The sequence below is a fragment of the Procambarus clarkii genome, chromosome 93 (assembly GCF_040958095.1).
Source record: "Procambarus clarkii isolate CNS0578487 chromosome 93, FALCON_Pclarkii_2.0, whole genome shotgun sequence".
NCBI lineage: Eukaryota > Metazoa > Arthropoda > Malacostraca > Decapoda > Cambaridae > Procambarus > Procambarus clarkii.
Window position 1 is genome coordinate 7,733,575 of NC_091242.1, and position 21,502 is coordinate 7,755,076.

Sequence of the window (21,502 nt, forward strand, 5' to 3'; positions counted from 1 at the left end):
TGAAACCGCTGGCCACCCTAACAACTCACGTGTAATGGGGTGATCCACCAGCCCGCTCTTTTGACTTCCACAACATACAAAATCCACCATCCTACCCTAACCAGAAACGTACCAACCCAAGCCACCCACCAAACCTACCGAACCGACGGAGAAAAAACGTAGTTTGTTCTTTGTTTCACGTTATCATTTTTCATTTTTCATGTTATCATTTTTCACGTTATCATTTGTTACGTTGGTTACCATAACGTGCGATAACGTCGTATTAGTTGAGAGGTCAGGTTTCCTGCTGCAAAATAGAGGCCAGGGCAACAACCAGGGCTTGTGATTTGACACTTTAAAAATGCAACTGTTTTAATTGTACCTTTTAATCACCTATTCGACATGCTTTCTACCAAGGCAAGTCTACGTCCTTCTCATTCCATTAAACTGAGTACTAAAGAGAGGCCTCTCAGTATTAACAAGAGGGATATAATGGCCCGGCGCTCGTCAGCTGCCAGCCACACCCTACACACCACACAAGGCACACAAGCCAAATATTCCCAGTGCTACACTTTACTGCTGATATATCTGACACAATGTTAGCACTCAAAATTATTGACAAGACTGCAGCAGACAGCTTAATTATTGTTTGACTCCCTTTCCTCACCACTAGCATTAAATAGTTTACAATCAAATAATAACATGCTTGTATCCAACGCAAAACACATATATATGCATACTTAATAAGGGGTAAATATCAAAATGTTGTGGAATCCCTCTCATATTGGACTACAGGAACATGATAAAGTTGATGTTGTTTGCTAAGATTACAGTAAAATTAAAAAGACAGATGGATTCGCTGGTCGGCCGCCAGAGGGTGCGAATGTACCACGGTCTTGTTTCTCAGTTGCCGAGAGAGGAGTGAAGTTGGTGGTTGAGTGACTGTTTCCGTGCCCTGTGTGGTACCCTGTGTGGTACCCTGCTGGTGCAGGGCACAGTTGCTCCAGGATGGGTCATCAATGCCTCCTCTTAGTAAGTAATTATCAAAAGAAGGCACCAAGCTGGGAAGGCTATGTAGCACCATCAAATGTGCAGAATAATCATAGGGCGCTAAATATCACTAAGGATACCAATGTGAGAACAGAAACACATAAGGCGAACATCAAAAGTATATGATTCACCAAGAATTCGGTCGAGGGACGAGTGACCGTGAGGAACGGTCGGAAAGCAAGACATGCTTGTCCTAAAAGTCAGAACATGCAACAAGGATATGCACGACTGTAAGAGGGACAATGCAGTTTGGACAAAAAGGAGCAGGGCGGCGCTCCATTAAGTGTACATGAGTTAGGCGTGTATGACCAATACGTAACCACGCCAGAGCCGTTTCCCACCGCCAGTTATGGAGGTAGGAGGAAGGCCACAGGGACACACTACTCTTAAGAGTACGCAGTTTGTTACCAGTAACAAAAGAGCAACAACCCTGCCAACGGGCAAGGATGGAGGTATGAGCAACTGAGTAAAAGTCGGAATCAGGAATACCTTTACGGAAGATAGGACAAGTGCGGATAGTTTCCTTAGTGGCAGCGTCCACACGCTCATTTAAAGAGAGACAATATGGCTGGGAACCCAGCAAAACTCTACCGTCTTAAATCTACAGGAGATAAACAGCCAATGTTGAATCTCGACGACCACCGGATGGACTGGATTAAAGGACTCCAGAGCCATGAGGGCACTATGAGAGTCAACTACAACCACAAAGGAGGATTGACAGCGAGAAAGCAGTAGACAAAGAGCATAGAAAATAGCACAAAGTTCTGCCATGAAAATGCTAGTTTCCCGGAGGAAGGCGACACATATAGGTGTGGTCAGGTGTTATAAATTTAAGTGCTGATATGGGGGGTAATAAGTATTATGGAGAAGGGCCAGCAGTTAGAATCAGGATGTGGCAGAAACTCTGCCACACCAGCACGGCACACTGCAGCCAGGTGCCCTGACACGTGGAAGGAGCGGGGCAAGTAGCACGGGCTATGGTGAGCCCGTAGTGGACTTACCTGGCACGGGAGTGGTGCAGTCTCTGAGCATGCCTGAGTTGTTGTTGTTTAAGATTCGCCACCTGGAACAAAAAGTTCCAAGCAGCACGGGCCGTGGTGACCTCGTAGTAAGGCTGAGACCCAACCGCACCCTCTGGCGGTCGAATGGCGAATCATTCACAACTGATGACGTCCGAACACTTTTGGAACAAGTGCTTCGCTCATGTCCTCTGTTCGAACCGCAAGTCTATAAATGCTTCACCCACGTACTTCAAATACAAATAATCGCCAACTGAACCTAAACACCTAACCTAACCTATGCCTAACTACACATAGAATTTGTATGTATAATAATATTAATCTATATGCGAGAACAAACCAATTTGTAATACACAGTATGTTAAAATTGATAAATGCATCTGGGGAGCACAGCCGCTTCTTTAAACAGCCTAGTGTGAGGATAGGTTGCTCTAAATGCTTCACCCCAATTACTGCAAATACCTCAAATAGCCAACAGAACCACCTAAGTTCGGCCAAACTATTCACCACATTCTAATATGTAATTACATTATATTTGAGAAAATAAAACTTTTGAATACGCCATAAGTTAAAATAGACGAATGCGTCATTGGGGTCGACCGCCGGCTGGACGGGTCATAACCTGCTGACAGGTTGCAAACTACTACACGACCAGACGACCTTCACGGGCTCTGTTTGGAGACGACTCCTCAATCAACACATGTCCACCAGACAATGCAGAACTGAATAATCAGTCATCACAATATCAATTGCTTTCCAAGCAATAAAATGGCAGCCTTATAAAAGCGTGTAATAAGGTCCCGTGACCCTCTGGTATCCAAAATATAGAATTCAAACTCCATAATCTTCTTTTCCCTGGGGACTTTACACAGCTTTCTCTTGATTTTTTTTACAAGTCTAATATTTATCATTAACTGGCGCATCGTCTTACAGGATTTACTGATTTCCTTTGTCTTTCGTCCATTTTTCACCCCTGTATTTTCGCTGTAATTTTTCTTGCCTGTATTTTTAGTTGTATATTTTCTCAACTGGGATTTTACTGTATTTTTCTTACCAATCTTCATTCTGTATTTTTCAAACTGTTTTATGAAACTTTTTTCTTCGTCATTTTTGCTGCGTCATTTTTATTTTGTTCCCCCTCTCAAATTATCTTCCCATCTTCATTGTTAAGAAAACGTGTTCCACAGGTGCATGTTTCTATGTATAATGTGTACATGTTTATTCGCACCAATATTTATATTCATCTATATCTCTTATATCCTTACAGTTGTGGTGGATGTCTGTACTTGCCTAGTTGTGCTTGCGAGGGTTTTAAGATTAAATGAAGATTTAATCTTTTTACGTCATTTTAATTAAATAATTTAAATGTCTTGGAAGGCATTTAATTAGAGGGCACCATTAATTTTAAATAAATGGTGCCTTCCATTTCACTATTTAATCTTCATTGTTTCCTTTCCTTTCCTTTCTAATAAACGTTTATCTGTTAGTCAACTATGCTCTTGTTCCTGTGAGGGTTCTAGTTGAGACAGTGAGAGCTGATCATCTCGGCCTGCCACCAAGTAACAGAGAAAATAAGAGGATCTGTAACAGAGGACACCTGAGTTACGTGCAGGCGATGAGTCACAATAACGTGGCTGAAGTATGTTGACCAGACCACACACTAGAAGTTGAAGGGACGACGATGTTTTGGTCCGTCCTGGACCATTCTCAAGTCGATTGAACAATCGACAATCAACTTGAGACAATCTTCAACAATCAACAATCAACTTGAGACAATCTTCAACAATCAACTTCAACAATCGACTTGAGAATGGTCCAGGACGGACCGAAACGTCGTCGTCCCTTCAACTTCTAGTGTGTGGTCTGGTCAACACCTGAGTTACGTGAGAGGAGAGTAAATAATCGGTTTGGGGGTGTGAACACGAGCCAGCAGCCGAGTTACTGAGCCCCGAGTCCCTTATTTTGGTAACACTATACAACTTCTCTATTACGGACTCACTATAGTACGTGCTACATGGATATTTCGTTCTGAGTAACTAAATCTAAAACAACATACTTCTCTACATCTTGAGGCAAGTCCGGATTGTTTCTCAGTGAGTGGCCTGACACAGTGTGGTGTAAGGGGGAATACCAGCACAAGAGGGTCTCTGCTTGTGGTGGTTGTCTTTAGTTTTTCTTACCATTTCTAAGAAATTGGGGGGGCCCTGTCTGGGAGTGCCTCATTCAACGCACTGATAGCGGGGGGTGTTATACTGTGTGCGCTGTTTCAATGAAGGTGGTATTGCGGTGCTGCAAGTGGGGGGGGGAGGAGGAGGGTTCTGTGGTGCTCTGTGAGCGGAGACAAGAGTGGAAGGCCTTTATACCGTGTACCAGCGTCGGCAGGGGAAAAGGGGTTCCTACATTGTGTACCAGCGTCGGCAGGGGAAAAGGGGTTCCTACACTGTGCACCAGCGTCAGCAGGAGGAGAAGGGGGTCCCTACATTGTGTACCAGCATCAGCAGGAGGAGAGAGGGTCCCCTACATTGTGTACCAGCATCAGCAGGAGGAGAAGGGGTCCCTACATTGTGTACCAGCGTCAGCAGGAGGAGAGGGGGTCCCTACATTGTGTACCAGCATCAGCAGGAGGAGAGAGGGTCCCTACATTGTGTACCAGCATCAGCAGGAGGAGAGAGGGTCCCTACATTGTGTACCAGCATCAGCAGGAGGAGAAAGGCCCCTTACAACTAGCAGAAGTGTCGGCAGGAGATGAATGTACCTACTCAACCCCTCTCTTGTTTGTAAATTTGCATTATGGGTTTTGCATATAATTATGTAAATATTTATCCCTAAATAATCACCTCAATTAATAATTTATAGACCCGAGGGAGCATTTCATAATGGCGGCAGCCAATATCAAAAATACATTATTGTGCATTTGCTCGACAGACAATTTTTTTTTAATGATACTGTACAAAATTGGAAAGATTATACATGGGTACTTATTAATATTCAGTAATCTATCACACGCTGCAAAACCAGAATAATTTTAGCCAATGCGCTCGAGTTATTGCAAAAAAATTAATTAGCGTTGCATGGCCCACATATATATATCCTCCTCCCCTCCCCCCAGTAGGGCGACGACTTTCCTATATTACACCCCGTGTACTCTGGAGCCGGGTGTGTGTGTGTATCACACCCCGTGAAGTCTGGTGTGTGCATTACACCCCTTGTGCTCTGGGGGTCTGGGGCCAGATTCACGAAGCAGTTACGATACCACTTACGAACGTGTACATCTTTCCTCAATCTTTGACGGCTTTGTTTACATTTATTAAACAGTTTACAAGCATGAAAACTCTCCAATTAATTGTTGTTATTGTTATAAACAGCCTCCTGGTGCTTCGGAGCTCATTAACTGTTTAATAATTGTAAACAAAGCCGCCAAAGATTGAGAAAAGATGTGCAGGTTCGTAAATACTTGCGTAACTGCTTCGTGAATCTGGCCCCTGTTGTGTACTCGCCTAGTTGTGCTTACGGGGGTTGAGCTTTGGCTCTTTGGTCCCGCCTCTCAACCGTCAATCAACAGGTGTACAGGTTCCTGAGCCTACTGGACTCTATTATATCTACACTTGAAACTGTGTATCGAGTCAGCCTCCACCACATCACTGCCTAATGTGTGTGTATTATACACCGTCTGCTCTGGTGGGTTTGTCATGGAGGCGTCAACTAACGCCTCTCGTGCCCGTCAACTAACGCCTCTCGTGCCCGTCAACTAACGCCTCTCGTGCCCGTCAACTAACGCCTCTCGTGCCCGTCAACTAACACCTCTCATGCCCGTCAACTAACGCCTCTCATGCCCGTCAACTAACGCCTCTCGTGTCCATCAACTAACACCTCTCGTGCCCGTCAACTAACGCCTCTCGTGCCCGTCAACTAACGCCTCTCGTGTCCGTCAACTAACGCCTCTCGTGCCCGTCAACTAACGCCTCTCGTGTCCATCAACTAACGCCTCTCGTGCCCGTCAACTAACGCCTCTCGTGTCCGTCAACTAACGCCTCTCGTGCCCGTCAACTAACGCCTCTCGTGTCCGTCAACTAACGCCTCTCGTGCCCGTCAACTAACGCCTCTCGTGCCCGTCAACTAACGCCTCTCGTGCCCGTCAACTAACACCTCTCATGCCCGTCAACTAACATCAGCTTCACGCTTAACTTGCACATAGTAAGTATTTTTTACATAAAATTTACATTGCGTACCATTTAAAAATACAGAGAATTTTCAAGTAAAAAAATTTACATCTGCCTTGCAATATTGACAAGTCAATATTCCGAAGAATATTCACATAAAGAACATTTACACCTGCAATGGAATATATTTGTGAATATAAAATAGTACATTTAATACTAATAGTTTATTAATATAAACTTTATTTATCTCATTTAGCTTAAAAGTCCTTTAACTAAAATTACATTTGTATTTTTATTAATAATTAATACACAGATGGAAATATTCCACTCCATTAATATGTATATGTTGCAGTCAAATCATCAAATGACCAAACTGAATACATACATTCATTAATAAACACTAACTATATAGGAACTTTTATTTTTAAATTTAGTTTTTATATATACATTTGTACTTTCATATCTACGTAGCCTCGTGAGCGCTGACAGTGGCGTCGCCTGAAGTGGCTACACTGCTCGCCACTAAAACAATTGGTCAAAATTATATACAAACGGCTAGTTATATTGTTAATTACCAGTTGGTAGGTCACGTAAGGTCAAGACGGCGGTTTCATCCGTCAGAAGCGCCACTATAATTAGACCCAGAGCCTCGTCCTCTGATAACTAATTTGGGGTTGTAAAACAGTCGTTGCAGAGCGCCGGGGAATCAAATTAATTCCCCTTTTGTTCTGTAAATGTATAATTCGAGTCTCCTCCAGGGCGACGACCAACTCCAATTGTCACGATATGCTCGACTGGCGGCTGTAGTTTTTGTTGATGTAATGCAGCTATGTCGTGCCCGCAGCCACGCTAGTCTCATATCAGACATTCTATTCCGACACGCTAGGTGACCGTTGAAGACGAGCCAGGCCACATGGTGGGACGACAGAGGGACAAGTTTCTCGCCTGCTGGCTGGCTGGCTCGCTCTTCCCCTACCTAGCCTGGCCACCCTCTACCTCGCCTGGCCACCCTCTACCTCGCCTGGCCTCCCTCTACCTCGCCTGGCCACCCTCTACCTCGCTTGGCCTCCCTCTACCTCGCCTGGCCTCCCTCTACCTCGCCTGGCCACCCTCTAGCTCGCTTGGCCTCCCTCTAGCTCGTCCACTTCTTGTGTTATATATCCAACTTAGAGTAAATCAAAGTTTATAATTCATTTTCTCGACTTTTCTTCAGCCTTGCCGATACCTGTAGTATAGAGTGACTGGCATTTTCCATTAGGCGATGAGGCTTCGATATTTTTATTGGCCATAATGGAAGTCTTGACGGTTTTAAATAAGGCTTTGTATCGCGTGGGGAATTTTCTTGTATTGCTATTATTATGCCAGTGGGTGTCGGGGGGTGGACTGCCCTTGCCCCCCCCCCAGGTAGTCACCCACGGGGGCTGACCCTCTGCCACTAGGCTAGTCCCAGAACTGAGAGGCATGAGCTACGAGGAAAGGCTGTGTGAAATGCACCTCACGACGCTGGAAGACGGAGGAGTATGGGGAGACATGATCACTACCTACACAATTTTCAGAGGAATTGACAGGATAGACAAGGATAAACTGTTTAATACGGGTGGTACGCGAACAAGGGGACACAGGTGGAAACCCAAATGAGCCACAGGAACGTTAGAAAGAATTTTTTCAGTGCCAGAGTAGTTAACAGAACGAATGCATTAGGCAGTAATGTAGTGGAGGCTGACTCCATACACAGTTTCAAATATGGATATGTTAGAGCCCAGTAGGCTCAGGAATCTGTACACCAGTTGATTGACAGTTGAGAGGCGGGACCAAAGAGCCAGAGCTCAACCCCCCCGCAAGCACAACTAGGCGAGTACATAATATTTATCATAGACTAGTTAGAAAGCTAAAATACCCCATCTGACACAAGAATATAAGAGTTCATGAAAAAGGAAGAACTCTCCAGACACCAAACAGAACGCATTGAAAGAAACCCACGTCGTCTATGCCTTCACATGCCCACTTGGGGACTGTAACAAGCAACACAGAAATTATCGACAGACACAATGATAACGGAAGACTCGACATCAGCGAGGCCCTACACATCATAAAGTCAAAACCAGCAATCAACAGCCAATTAACACATAATTACATTCTACTCACTTCAAGACCCCGAACCAGCACAGAAGCAAGGAGATCAAATCTATACCCATGGTTATATACCCATTGTTTCGTGTTCTGTCTTTTCCCATTTATTTGTTTCATATCACCTCACCGAAAAAACATTTGTATCCTTTCACCTCACGAGAAAACGAATATAAGCACGATCCGAGTATGTAAAAATATTGTTTTTGAAAATGTACTAAGTGTTTTTGCGAAACGTTTTTAGGTGTCAGACCATAGTGATAATGAACTTTGGGGGAGTTAATTTTTCAACCACCCCCGACAGTGAAGAAAAATATAAGAAATATTGAGACGATTCGTGTTAGAATGATTACACACACACACACACTAGCTGTCTATCCCTGACACAATGAGTTATTATTAAAATTATTGTTACATAAAGCCCACTTTTCTATATAGTGATACAGAATTATCTGAGAAATCAAATGGAGCGAACATATAAAAAAAGGCTCTGGCACACAGCTGGCTCCGCTATGGCACACAGCTGGCTCCGCTATGGCACACAGCTGGCTCCGCTATGGCACACAGCTGGCTCCAGCTTCATTAAAGAAGCCAGTTTCTGGAGACATCACCACCTGTCCTGATACACCTGTGTCCTTGTTTAACTGAACCAGAGCTGGAGCTGAGAGGAAGAGGGGGGGGGATGCAAGGGGTGAGAAGGGAAAGGAAATCTGAGTTCGGGGGAGAGAGCAGGAAGGGGGAAGGAGAAGGAAATAGGGAAGGGGAAGTAAGGAAGGGGCGAGCAAGGAATGGAGCAATGCAGGAAAGGGTGTGAGAGATCAGGAGAGAGCGAGGAGTGTGAGAGGTTGGGAGTGGAGGGGTGGGGGAGAGTGGGCAGAAGGCGAGGACTTGCTAATCCCTGGACGTGCCTCTCGATCACTTTGTCAACAGTGTGGCTGGATGGGATGATTACACTTGGATAATAGCTTCCCGGCGCCCGCCATCCTGTCGCTTGGACACTGGTTCCTGTATATATACATATGCCGCCTACATATTACATATATACATAAATTATATGAATGCATGCATACATACATACATGAACATGTACTCAACATTTCCTGTATGAGTCATGCGCATACCTGTTTCCATTGATGTTAACAGGCCACAATCTAATCAGTCAAATAGCAGATTTATATTTTTGTTAATTTTAAAACAAAGGCATGGTCGAAAGGACTTAAACAAAATAATTATACAAAATAATAAGCAACAATTATTTTTGGTAGCCATTTAAACTATTATTGAAAACTCCTTAATTTGGCATCGTTGGTAAAACAAAATAGTTATAAATAGTTACCAAGAAAAATATTAACCAATATTCCTAATAATTTGAAAGTAAATTATGAATTTGGCATTTTTTTGCACTCGTCGGTGACTTTAAAATTAGAAAACAAAATTCTTCGTTGTCAGGTATTCATTAAATAAAGCCCAAACGTATCTAAAGATACTTCCTTGCAGTATTAAAAAGGAAATTGAAGTAAATAGTGGTAGAGAATACTTTCTCAGAGGGTAAGGTACGTACAGGTGACATTTATTTATATATACAAGAGTTGTTACATTCTTGTACAGCCACTAGTGTTTATTTGTGATGTGTGTCTATGTATATATTAACACGTTGTACTGAATGGGGTGAGAATAGCTTGAGCTACCTCATCCCTTTGTGTGTATTTTACCTCAATAAACTTATTTCAATTTCAATTTCAACTAGTACGCGTAGCGTTTCGGGCAGATTTCGTGTGCTGATACACCTGTTGCCTACAAGCAAAGGAAGTAATATTAAACTGACTTGTGTAACAAGTGGGGTCGCTTCAATGGCAGGTTATCTTCTTGAGGTCATCTTGAGATGATTTCGGGGCTTAGCGTCCCCGCGGCCCGGTGGCCTCCTTTTTGTTACACCCCGTCCCCAACCGTGTAGGTGGCGTTGGTGTGTCGATAATTGGAAGCCAGCGGACGCAAACGAGCAAAGTGCTTGTTGACCAGCATGTGGGGTGACTCCCAGACACCAGGTGCGTCGGGGTCACGGGTACTGGGGTAGGCTGGGTGGTAGAGGCTCGTCTAGACACGGCTCCTGAGGACATGTTGCTGTTGTTTTTGTTGAATATGCAGACGTGTTGTTGTTGAATAGGCGATGAAGGAATAGGCCCAAACTCCTTTCCTATGGAGATTCTTGTGACAATATATATAAACAAAGAACTACCTCCCTTGTGAAGGACCCGAACCCTAGAAGGCCAGGTGTTCACGTACCTTGGCACAGCCAGTACTCTACCCCCTATGCCACGCCAGATCGTTAAAAGAGATCGGAAGTCGAGGGTATTTCCCCAACACAAAAAAAAATTTGTTGGGGAAAATAGTCAATCTCCAGATTGACTGTTGAAAATGCAACAATCAATCACATTTTCCGATCTCTTTTTAACGATCTGGCGTGGCATAGGGAGTAGAGTACAGGTTGTGCCAAGATGCGCGAACATCTGGCCTTCTAAGGTTCGAGTCCTTCCCAGGGGAGGTAGTTCTTTGTGTTTACCAATGACTTGTGCGTTTACGCAAGTGTATGCAAATACTTATACCTATACCCAACCTACCCCCTCCCACCCACTTGGGCTGGACGGTAGAGCGACGATCTCGCTTCACGCAAGTCGGCTTTCAATCCCTGACCGTCCAAGTGGTTGGGCACCATTCCTTCCCAAATCCTTACCACTTCCAAGTGCTACTCATAATGGCATGGCACTTTCTTCTAATAATTCCCGCAACTCCCCTCCCACCTAATATCAGCCACCAATCTGGCCCTCCTAATACCAGCTCCCAAACCTGGCTGTATCAATCAATCCCCCAATACCAGCACCCAAACTGTTCCCCTTTTTACCCTCCTTGGCACGACCTGGTCCCCCCTTTACCAACCCTCACCCTGGACCTTGTGGCGGCGGAGGGACTTGGAGAGCAAATGATTGGTGGCATATGTCAGCAGCACGCCACCATCTACTTTTCACAGCCTTCTGCCACACTACTACTACTACTGTCTACACCACTATGCCACCACCGTCTAGTGTCCACACCACTATGCCACCACCGTCTACTGTCCACACCACTATGTCATCACCGTCTACTGTCCACACCACTATGCCACCACCGTCTACTGTCCACACCACTATGCCACCACCGTCTACTGTCCACACCACTATGTCATCACCGTCTACTGTCCACACCACTATGCCACCACCGTCTACTGTCCACCGTTCACCTTCCACTTTCTCGTATTGAATTTTAAATATTAAGAATGTTATGAGGGAGGTCGGTGTGATGGTGGCTGGCCGGCCCATTCCTGCCTGCCTTAAAATGCACGCTTCTCTCCTCTTTCCCGTCATATTTGTTTTCTGTTTCGCCTACCTCCATATTCTTTTGGATTCTTTCATATACCTTTGTATTCATATTTACTATTCCAACTACCTCCATGTTACTATTTACTATTACAACTATCTCCGTGTTATTATTTACTTTTCCAACTTCCTCAGTGTTCCTATTAACTGTTTCACCTCCGAATTCCTATTTACTTTTCACCTATCTCCGAGTTCCTGTTTACTGTTTCGCTTAACTTCGTTTTTGTATTCACTACGTAATATTTATAGTTTCGTTAAATTATTATGCACCCCGCACCCCTCCTGTGTGGCACGTTTTGGGTTTGGGAACTGAACCCTTATATACGTACAGCTAAGCCTAAGCGAGTTGCAGTGTTGATAAGCTAGTTGTTACATGTTTAATATCGTACATCAATAGTATTTACAGTGTTATTTAATTTAGCCTAGTTTACTTATAAATTAATATTGTCTATATTGCACTTTCTGATGTTTTTACTTTTCTCTCGTTTTCTTGTAACATTTTCATCTAATTATGCAAGTTTTTTATTTTATGTTTCGTCTTGAACTGGGAGGGGAGTACAACCTTTTCCTTTTTCATTGTTACGTCTCTATTCCTCTATACCTTATCAGGTTACTTATGCTCAACAGCTTGCTTGCCTTGCTTTTCCTCTGCATTCCCGCTTAGTTTCCGTCTTTTCTGTGTTTTATTTGTTTTTTATTTCGCGCGCTTCTTATTTCCTAGTTTTCTCGCATTAAGATTCATCCATCTCTTAAGCCTCGGGGCAATATGGGGCCTCGTAGCCTGGTGGATAGCGCGCAGGACTCGTAATTCTGTGGCGCGGGTTCGATTCCCGCACGAGGCAGAAACAAATGGGCAAAGTTTCTTTCACCCTGAATGCCCCTGTTACCTAGCAGTAAATAGGTACCTGGGTGTTAGTCAGCTGTCACGGGCTGCTTCCTGGGGGTGGAGGCCTGGTCAAGGACCGGGCCGCGGGGACACTAAAGCCCCGAAATCAACTCAAGATAACCTCAAGATAACCTCAAGAAGCCGCCCCTTTTCAAATTCCATATTTCACATTATCGTCAATAATACACTGTATTAACTTAACAAAAAGTAATGAAACCTAACCCAACCTCGTCAAACCTTAATCTAACCTAACCATAGATAGAGAGCAGACAATAGCACTAATTATGTAGTCGTTCCCAATGCATTCCCTTGAGCGGATTTCCTCCCTAAGGACAGGTTGCAAGCCTCATCTCCCAAACAAGCAGCAATAAATATTGTCAATGTTTCTCATTTCCTGCTTTAGCTTGCGCGTGCCTAAAAATGTTAATGTGAACGCTCACTTGTGCCTGTGTAAACCTAATTTAGTACTGTGTAAGGAACTAAAAATATTCAGGATAAAATGTGGGCAATAACAACAAACCAGAAACTAAAAATTGTGCAAATATAACTAGTAAAAGCAACAACGTTAAAATTAAAGTGACATGAATTATAGTAATTATACAAATATTATAAATAACATTTCAGCACAACTTTAGCTACACGTAAAACTCCAAAATATTTACAACTCAGCACCTAGGGAGAATTTACAGGTGATCAGGGGGTAAACAAAATAGTTTTTAAGTTATATTAGGAAACAAAAATACCAGTTTAGCGAACATCACTAATATTAAACCAGCTAAGCAATGATTTCCTTGAAAAAAAACTTATCTGTTTTATCTAGTTATAAGCGCTTAAGCTAGCCTAACGCAATACCCGCAACTCTGCTCCTTATCAAAATGTCAGTACACGCAGGTAACTTTTTCGGGGAAGAATGTAGGTAGGGAAGATTTGAACAAATAATTTTAATTGAGAATAAGATTTTTAGTGTCTTAGGAAATAAAGAAATAAATAGCTGGAAATTCAAAGAACAGCATATTACACTTTGGTGTACCTTTGAAATACAAAGGAGAAAACTGCACCGAGTGCGATAAAGACTGGGGTAAAGTAAGCACTTGAAATCTAAAAACACCAGATGTCATGTCAAAATGTGTACAGTTAAAGACTCCTGTTCAACCTTGATGACGAGCAGGTCTGGACACCTGCACGACCGGCACCTGTGGCAGGTGGCTACAGGTCACTAATCTCCCAATCCTGAGTACTTCCTCTAGGTGCAAACTCTGTGAGCAAGAACTGGGTCATGGTCTCACGTACGGCATTACTGAATGCCCAGTTATTAGACCCTTCAGACTCCCTGAAATGCGGCACTTGGAGCTTTCCAACCACTTTATTAATTCTCGTATTATTGAGGATATTCTTATAATGTACCATAAATTTGGCAGTGCAAAAAAAAAAAAAAGTCTTCGGGCGGGGAGACTGTTCGACGCCGGCTTGGCCAAGAATTGTTGAGGATTGGCGGGTTTTGGTGGTTCCTGATGAGCCCGCAGGGCATGGGGGCGGCTGGCTCCTGCTCTGCGGGAGGGCTCTGGGTGACATTTTTGCCCACTTGGGAACAAGTTTAGTTGGAGCCATGTTTTTTTTTATGCCTAGATTTCGTTCAGCTACCCAGTGTTGTGTGTGTGTGGTGGGAGTCGGTGCTTGCCTCCCCTGTGGGACTCCTGGGGCTCCCCAAACTTCGGCTTATCAGTGTCTTTATTTGCCACAAGGCGTGTTCGTTTCCTCCGACAAGCAATGCTAATGTAGCCAGGCTTTGCGTTTTACCCTTCATGGGAACGCCGGGGGGAGGGGGGGGACACATACAGCACCACGTACTGCCGTCATGGCGTCTAAATCAACAACAATAAACATTTAAATGAAGAAATAAACAAAAAATGTTTTACTGGCTTACCTGATCATTTACCAGTAACAATACTAAGATAAGCGGAGGCAAAACCTAACAACTCGTATTATGGGATTGACTTATAAGACGACATAAAATTCATTGCTCTCGGTTGTTACCTTTATTTACACTTGAATTGTGGTTAATACGGTAATGATGCTAACTTTACCCTAACCAAATATTAGAGGATTAAAGAGCATTTGTCTAATTATAAGAATTGGTTGAAGTTTGAAGCATGAGAATGGGGAGGGACAATATTTAAGGTACGGCAGGACTGTGGACATTTATAATATTGAACTAGTCTGATAATATTGAACTAATTTAACAACTTAAATCAGAGTACTTAATTAAGTGACTGTGCGTCATAACGTGGATTATTAACTTCTGTTTGCTGGAGATGAGCGCTTTAAGTAAGTATACAGTTTTGCTTGGTTACTGTGCCTATTGTGAAAGTATTTGCTGCTTTATAGGGTTTGAGTCGTGGTTTTGACTACTATGCAGCGTTTCTCGATTCCCACCAAGAGTAACTTGCTACAATAAAATACCAATTTAGGCGGAAATGTGTATACGAGTTCCTCAGAAACCTTGAGTTTTCATATATATTTTTATTCTATAGAGTATGGAATGCTTGTAGGCTATATGCACAATGAAATCCCTTTGTCATACGATTTTGTGTAAGAGTGGGTAACCAAATATTTTGTTAATATATGAGTTCTGGTGCAAATAAGTTTTACGTCTATGAAATTTTTTTAGACAGTTCTATGTTAACCAAAACAGTTAACGTCTCTGGTTAACCTGTCGGAGGGCAGTCAATTCGTGGCTCGTGAAGGGTCACCCAAGCTGACTTTGTTTATCATATATTTTAAGATTAAGCACTGTTTCTGTATGGTTTTAGTGGGTAGACTGTTTCACAGTTTTTCATTATAGTTGTGGCAGGCTTTGTTATAACAAAACATTGGATGCCTTTGGCTCTACTAGCAATAATAGATGAACCCCCTTCACGTAACAACGTTAGAAGAATCTTAAGAGACACTCACCTTCACTATAGAATCACAGTCACTTTCACTCTCCACTTGGGCTGAACGGTAGAGTGTCTTGCTTCATGCAGGTCGGCGTTCAATCCCCGACCATCCAAGTGGTTGGGCACCATTCCTTCCCCCGTCCCATCCTAAATCCTCATCCTGATCCCTTCCAAGGGCTATATAGTCGTAATGGCATGGCGCTTTCTCCTGATAGTTCCCTTCCCTTTCACTATAGAATCTCGGTAACTGTCACTATAGAATCTCGGTCACTCACTATAGAATCACGGTCACTTTCACTAGAATCTCGGTCACTCACTATAGAATCACGGTCACTCACTATAGAATCACGGTCACTTTCACTAGAATCTCGGTCACTCACTATAGAATCACGGTCACTTTCACTATTGGATCAATCACTACAGAATCACTGTCACCGCCCACTGCTCAATGGGCCATTCTCTGAGTGTTTGTTTACCTCCCGGTGTCCGGGAGCATAACAGCCTCATCCTTCTTTATGTAATTCACCAATTTTTGCGCTGTTTCTATTCAAAGAGCCATAACATACAATAGAACTTCTTTAATATATTTGCTATTAAAATATCAGAAGCTAATATTTTTATTATTCAGGATAAATAAAGTTGTTGTCCATGAACCGTTCTTCATTCGATCATTTCGGAATCAACCCGAAACCTTTAGTCTTATGAAACATGAAACACAGCCCGTCTTCATTAAGGTTTATTATAAACAGGGCATCCCGTCCTCAGTAAGGTTTATTTACTTAAACAGAGCAGGCCCGCAACAGAGGAAACACATGCTACATGGAATTGATTTGCATCTTTCGCCTGACTTTGGCCTTTGTTACGAAGCAGGTAGCATGACTTCCACCCCATGACTCTTATAAAATTAATAATAATAATAATAATTGTTGATTTATGATGAATAATTAAGGGTCGAAGTGAAATTTGGGTTGTAGAACCCCTGTCACAGATACCACAGGTAAAATATGGATTGAATTGAAATTGAAATTATGGATAGACGGGTGATAATATATTGTTACCAAGGCAGAGCGAGTTACGTAGTGTCGGATTTGAGAGAACATGTAATTTATTTTCTATTTCGCATATGGCATCTGCAATTCAGTTTGTTGTCAATGTGAACACCAAGAAATTTCCCAACTATTCTGTTCTCAATTTGGGTGTTATTAATGCTTAGTTTAATTTGATTGGTGGACTTATTTCCAAATAGTATGTAACATTTGTTTAATGTTAAGGTTGAGTTTGTTGGTAGAAATATCCTAAGCTACTCTATTCCTTTGAGATGTATTTCATTGTCTGAATAAACGTACTTGAACTTTAGCTACAAACTTTTTTTTTTTTTTGGTTCAGAATTCACAATGTAATTTAGAGCGAGTAAATTTTCATTTGAGAAAATGATGGGTGTGTCATTAGCAAATAGAATTGGCATTAGGTGCTGAATGGCGTTTAGTAAGGCATTGATGTAAATGAGAAAGAGGGATGGACCAAGCATACTACGCTGTGGAACGCCAATGCAGAATGAGAGAAGTAGCATCGATCACAGAAATCTATTGGTGCACGTCACTTAGGTAAGATCGAAAGTACTGGTGGAGTGACTCCCAAGTCCATAATGTTGCAGTTTGAGAAGTTTTTGTGGTTAACGGTGACCTTCCACACATCCCTATATACATCATTGGTATCCATCCTTATATACTCATACCATCCCTATACTCGACCTGTGCACATACCGAGATACTCCACTGGTGCACATCCCGATGTACTACACTGGTATGAAGACTAAACCATACATCAGAAGATAACGAGACGACGACGTTTCGGTTCGTCCAGGACCATTATAAAGTCGATTGTGCTAAGGCAATCGACTTGATAATGGTCCAGGACGGACCGAAACGTCGTCGTTTCCTCATTTTCTTGTATGTGGTTTAATCTTATCTTCAGCCACGTTATTGTGACTCATTGTCTGCATACTCGACTGGTACACATCTTGATGTACTCGACTGGTACACATCTTGATGTACTCGACTGGTACGCATCATGATGAGCTCCACTGGCACACATCATGATGAACTCCACTGGTATACATCTTGATGTACTCCACTGGTACACATTTTGATATACTCAACTGGTATACATCTTGATGTACTCCACTGGTACACATTTTGATATACTCTACTGGTACACATCTTGATATTTCACTTAATTCTGGCTTTTAATGATAAAGTTGCCTACTGGGTGACTAAAATATATTAAAAGAATTATCTAGTTCTTGCGTGTAACATATCGCTGGATAATGCTTATCAATTTAAATTTTCTGAATAAATGTAGCTCCGCAAGACGCATGTGACAGAAACTGGTGATATTTTCACGATTTTCATTTTAACAGAGATCAACACTGTTTATCTGTCCTCATAAAACCTCTCGGAGGATGGAAGCACGACTTATGGATATAAATGCTGGAGGAAGAACAAATTTGTCAATAATCCATGAAAAACGAGGCATTATAGCAAATTATTTGTGACATCATGCATCAGGATGTGATAGTGTCTGAATGAGGTCCATTGCCGTTACCTGATTGCAGTGAGAAGCGACTAGTATATGTAGGACAACTGTAGTACTATGACGACGTAGCGATTCATTAGCATTCTGTGTGTAGTGTCATTAGCATAAGTTGGCAATACTCACTGCCACTCAGCAGGATGTGTATAATGTGAAGAATAAACTAGCCTCTACTGATGGAAACCCTCACTGCTACTGGTAAGAGTATGTTGTGAACAATACAGCTCGTCCTCGCCAAGAAATGCCAAATACTCACTCAATGCGGTTGCCAAACCCCGTTTATGACTACCTGTTTTCAAGCTATGTCCATTCCATCCAGCAGCCAACTTTAATATTTGGTAAAAACCTCAATTAAAAAAAAAATCTGTTCGAATCGCTACTCTATAAGTGCTTCACCCATGTACTACAAATACAAGCACGTCCTCCAAAGACCCAAAAGTGATTCCAGGCACCAGCCAAACCCCGTTTATGAATGAAAAACGGTTTACACACGACTCAACTGATGACGTCTAAACACTTCCTGAACAAGTGCTTCGCTATCGACTTTTGTTCGAACTACAACGCTGTAAATGCTTCACTCACGTACTACAAATACAAATAATCGCCAACAGAACCTAAACTAACCAGTGCCTAAATATGCACAATATGCTAATATATAATATTAACGTCTTTTCTATGCACATTAATATATATTTTTAATTAGGAGATAAAAAAAAATCATTCCAGAAATATAATTAAAATATATTTAACAAAAGCAAAACCTGCTAACTGCACATTCAATGGGGACAAAAGACACAAGCAGCATAAGGTAATGATTTGTTAATCTATGGGAAATTATTTTTAATATATGGGTAATGATCTGTTAATATCGCAATGAAATCACAATGGCGTGATGTATCAATGAAAATTATTTTGAGGCAATGGGGTGATTTGTCTTGGAATTACCAGGTTGCAAGTTCAAGTCACTCCATTGAATCAAAATTATTTTCATCTGTTAATACTTTTACATATTCCTGAAAACCTGAAATAGTTTATAACATTACGTATATATCATTTAATCACATCGCATGATCAGTCCTTTGTGTTCCAGATGCAAGTCTTCCATTGTAAGTGGTAAAGCAATCATACGACCAACGTCATGTAGTCCAGAAACATATTTGCTTCCAAGTGTAAACACACCCTTCTCCCTGTTCTAGAGGAATGAATTACAGTGTTCACCTCAATTTCCAAAAGCATGTAATAAGGTGTTTCCCTTTTAGAATAAAAATTAGAGATAGTAAGGTTATATAAAACAAAAAAGAATACAAAAGTGATATTTTAGTTGATAAAATTTGTTTTAATACACAACAGCATAAATACACTGCACTCATTCATCATTTAGGAAAATTATCATTAGCAATGATAATTATTCATATGTGGCATTTGTCAAAAGTTTATGTCAAGGAATCAAGAACATATAATGTACTGTACTAATTTTGGTCACGGCCCTTTTTAATGGGGTTTAATGTTTAACTAATGTTGAATTTGCTTATACTTCATCCATTTAAAACTGACAATCACAAATTCAAGCACATATACATTATTGTGCTCATATACTATGCTCGTATAATATGCATGTTTTGAAAATAGATGCTATCAAATCCCTTCTAAGAATAAATCAAAATAATACTGAACATTCATAAACTTCTTTAAATAAATGTGGTGAGTAATACCATTCTTTTATAACCATATTCATACATACTGTACATATATGACAGAAAAGCGTTATTTTCATTACTTCTATCTTAGAGATAACAAATCAGAAGACTAAACATAGAAAAACAGCCAATAAAATCATTCAATATTATTGTATGATTCATATAATTTGATGACTGATACAAGATTAGTCAAATATTTTTCTACGAGAGAAACAAGAAATACAAAATTAATAAAATAGTAGACCAATGAAGGCTTTTAATATGAACAAAAAATAAATAATCTATTAAAACAATATCACAAATGCTTAATATTTAGAAAATATTATATAAAAAATTACTGTAGCATACTGTATTTTATATAAAATATATACAAACGTGAAAGACCATTTAAAACCTTGTGCCAATTGTAAACATTCCTGAGGTCCAGATATTGCTCTTTCCTTATAAGTAAAAGATTGCACCACACTACTGAAAAAGTTATAAGTTCACTTCAAATAAAATGCAAGCACATTTAAACTTCTCAAGTTGAACCCCTCAAATGAATAATTACTTTAGAGGATATAAATTTATGTACATCGATATTATTGAGGCTTACAAGAATATTCATCACCAGTGTTAAAATCTCATCTCTAATATGGCACTAATAATCCCAATGGTGGTCTTGGCAGACTTCCATCTTTGGTTAATTCTCTATACGGTTTTCACATTCTCAATGAACGTCCCTTACCCAGCGAAGAGAAAGAGGCCAACTTGATCAAACTTCGCACTTTGCTACGGGTTTCAGGCTTATGGTCCTCCTCTGGGAATTTTGCCTTGTATACATCAGGGTAGAGTGACTTGAACTAAGGAAAGAAAAGCCAAAACATTGTTGACAGATGTCAGCTGTTTTACAAAAACAGCAAATATATTACAATATGTACTATAATTAACAGCTTTTCTTTCAAGAAGGCAATTTTGCAAATACATTATTAATGGAAAGTACCCTATAAAGTGGAGTCCCACTCAAGTGGAACAAAGTCCATCAGATATCTGGAGGGACACAAATGACTGTTTTTGTTGTAGTATCAACAAATTATGGAATATTTACTTGGGGGGGGGGGGGAAGAGAAAACATCTAAGAGATAATAGGGTCACAAATTTTGTTAAAAGCATGCTCTATACTTTATACTTTATATTTTACATGGAATCATTATATAAAGAGGCCAAACCCCCAAACATACCAGCGATACAAAGATGCAAGAAACAACTACACGTTAGTAAAAAGAGAGGCAGAGAGGAACTTTGAGAACGATATAACAGACAAATGTAAATCAGATCCAGGCCTTTTCTATAAATTCATTAAAAGCAAGCTGCAGGTAAAGGATAATATTCAGAGGTTGAAAATGGGGAACAGATACACGGAAAATGAAAAGGAAATGTGTGAAACGTTAAACGAAAAGTTCCAGGGTGTGTTTGTACAAAATGAGATCTTCAGAGAACCAGACAGTTCATTTTAATATTACTGTTTATTTCAACAGTAATAGTCAAAATATTGGAAAAAATAATAAAAACTAAATGGGTAGAACACCTGGAGAAATGATACAATATCAGACAGACATTATGGTTTTTGATCAGGAAGATCCTGTGTATCGAATTTACTGTTTCTA

The 21,502-nt window shown here is 41.2% G+C and overlaps 1 protein-coding gene across 4 annotated transcripts in view; it reads right to left on the reverse strand.

Annotated features, from left to right (window-relative positions):
- Positions 1 to 19,459: 19,459 nt before the first annotated feature.
- Positions 19,460 to 21,502, reverse strand: part of LOC123746804 (DEP domain-containing protein 1A) — a 50,014-nt gene continuing 47,971 nt past the window's right edge. For 2 of the 4 annotated variants that reach the window (XM_045728560.2, XM_045728558.2), the window contains exon 13: positions 19,460 to 20,698. In XM_045728560.2, coding sequence (XP_045584516.1) covers positions 20,558 to 20,698 — 141 coding nt within the window. In that variant the 3' untranslated portion in view covers positions 19,460 to 20,557. The remainder of the gene's footprint in view (positions 20,699 to 21,502) is intronic. The other 2 variants (XM_069319461.1, XM_045728559.2) reach the window with 1 other exon arrangement.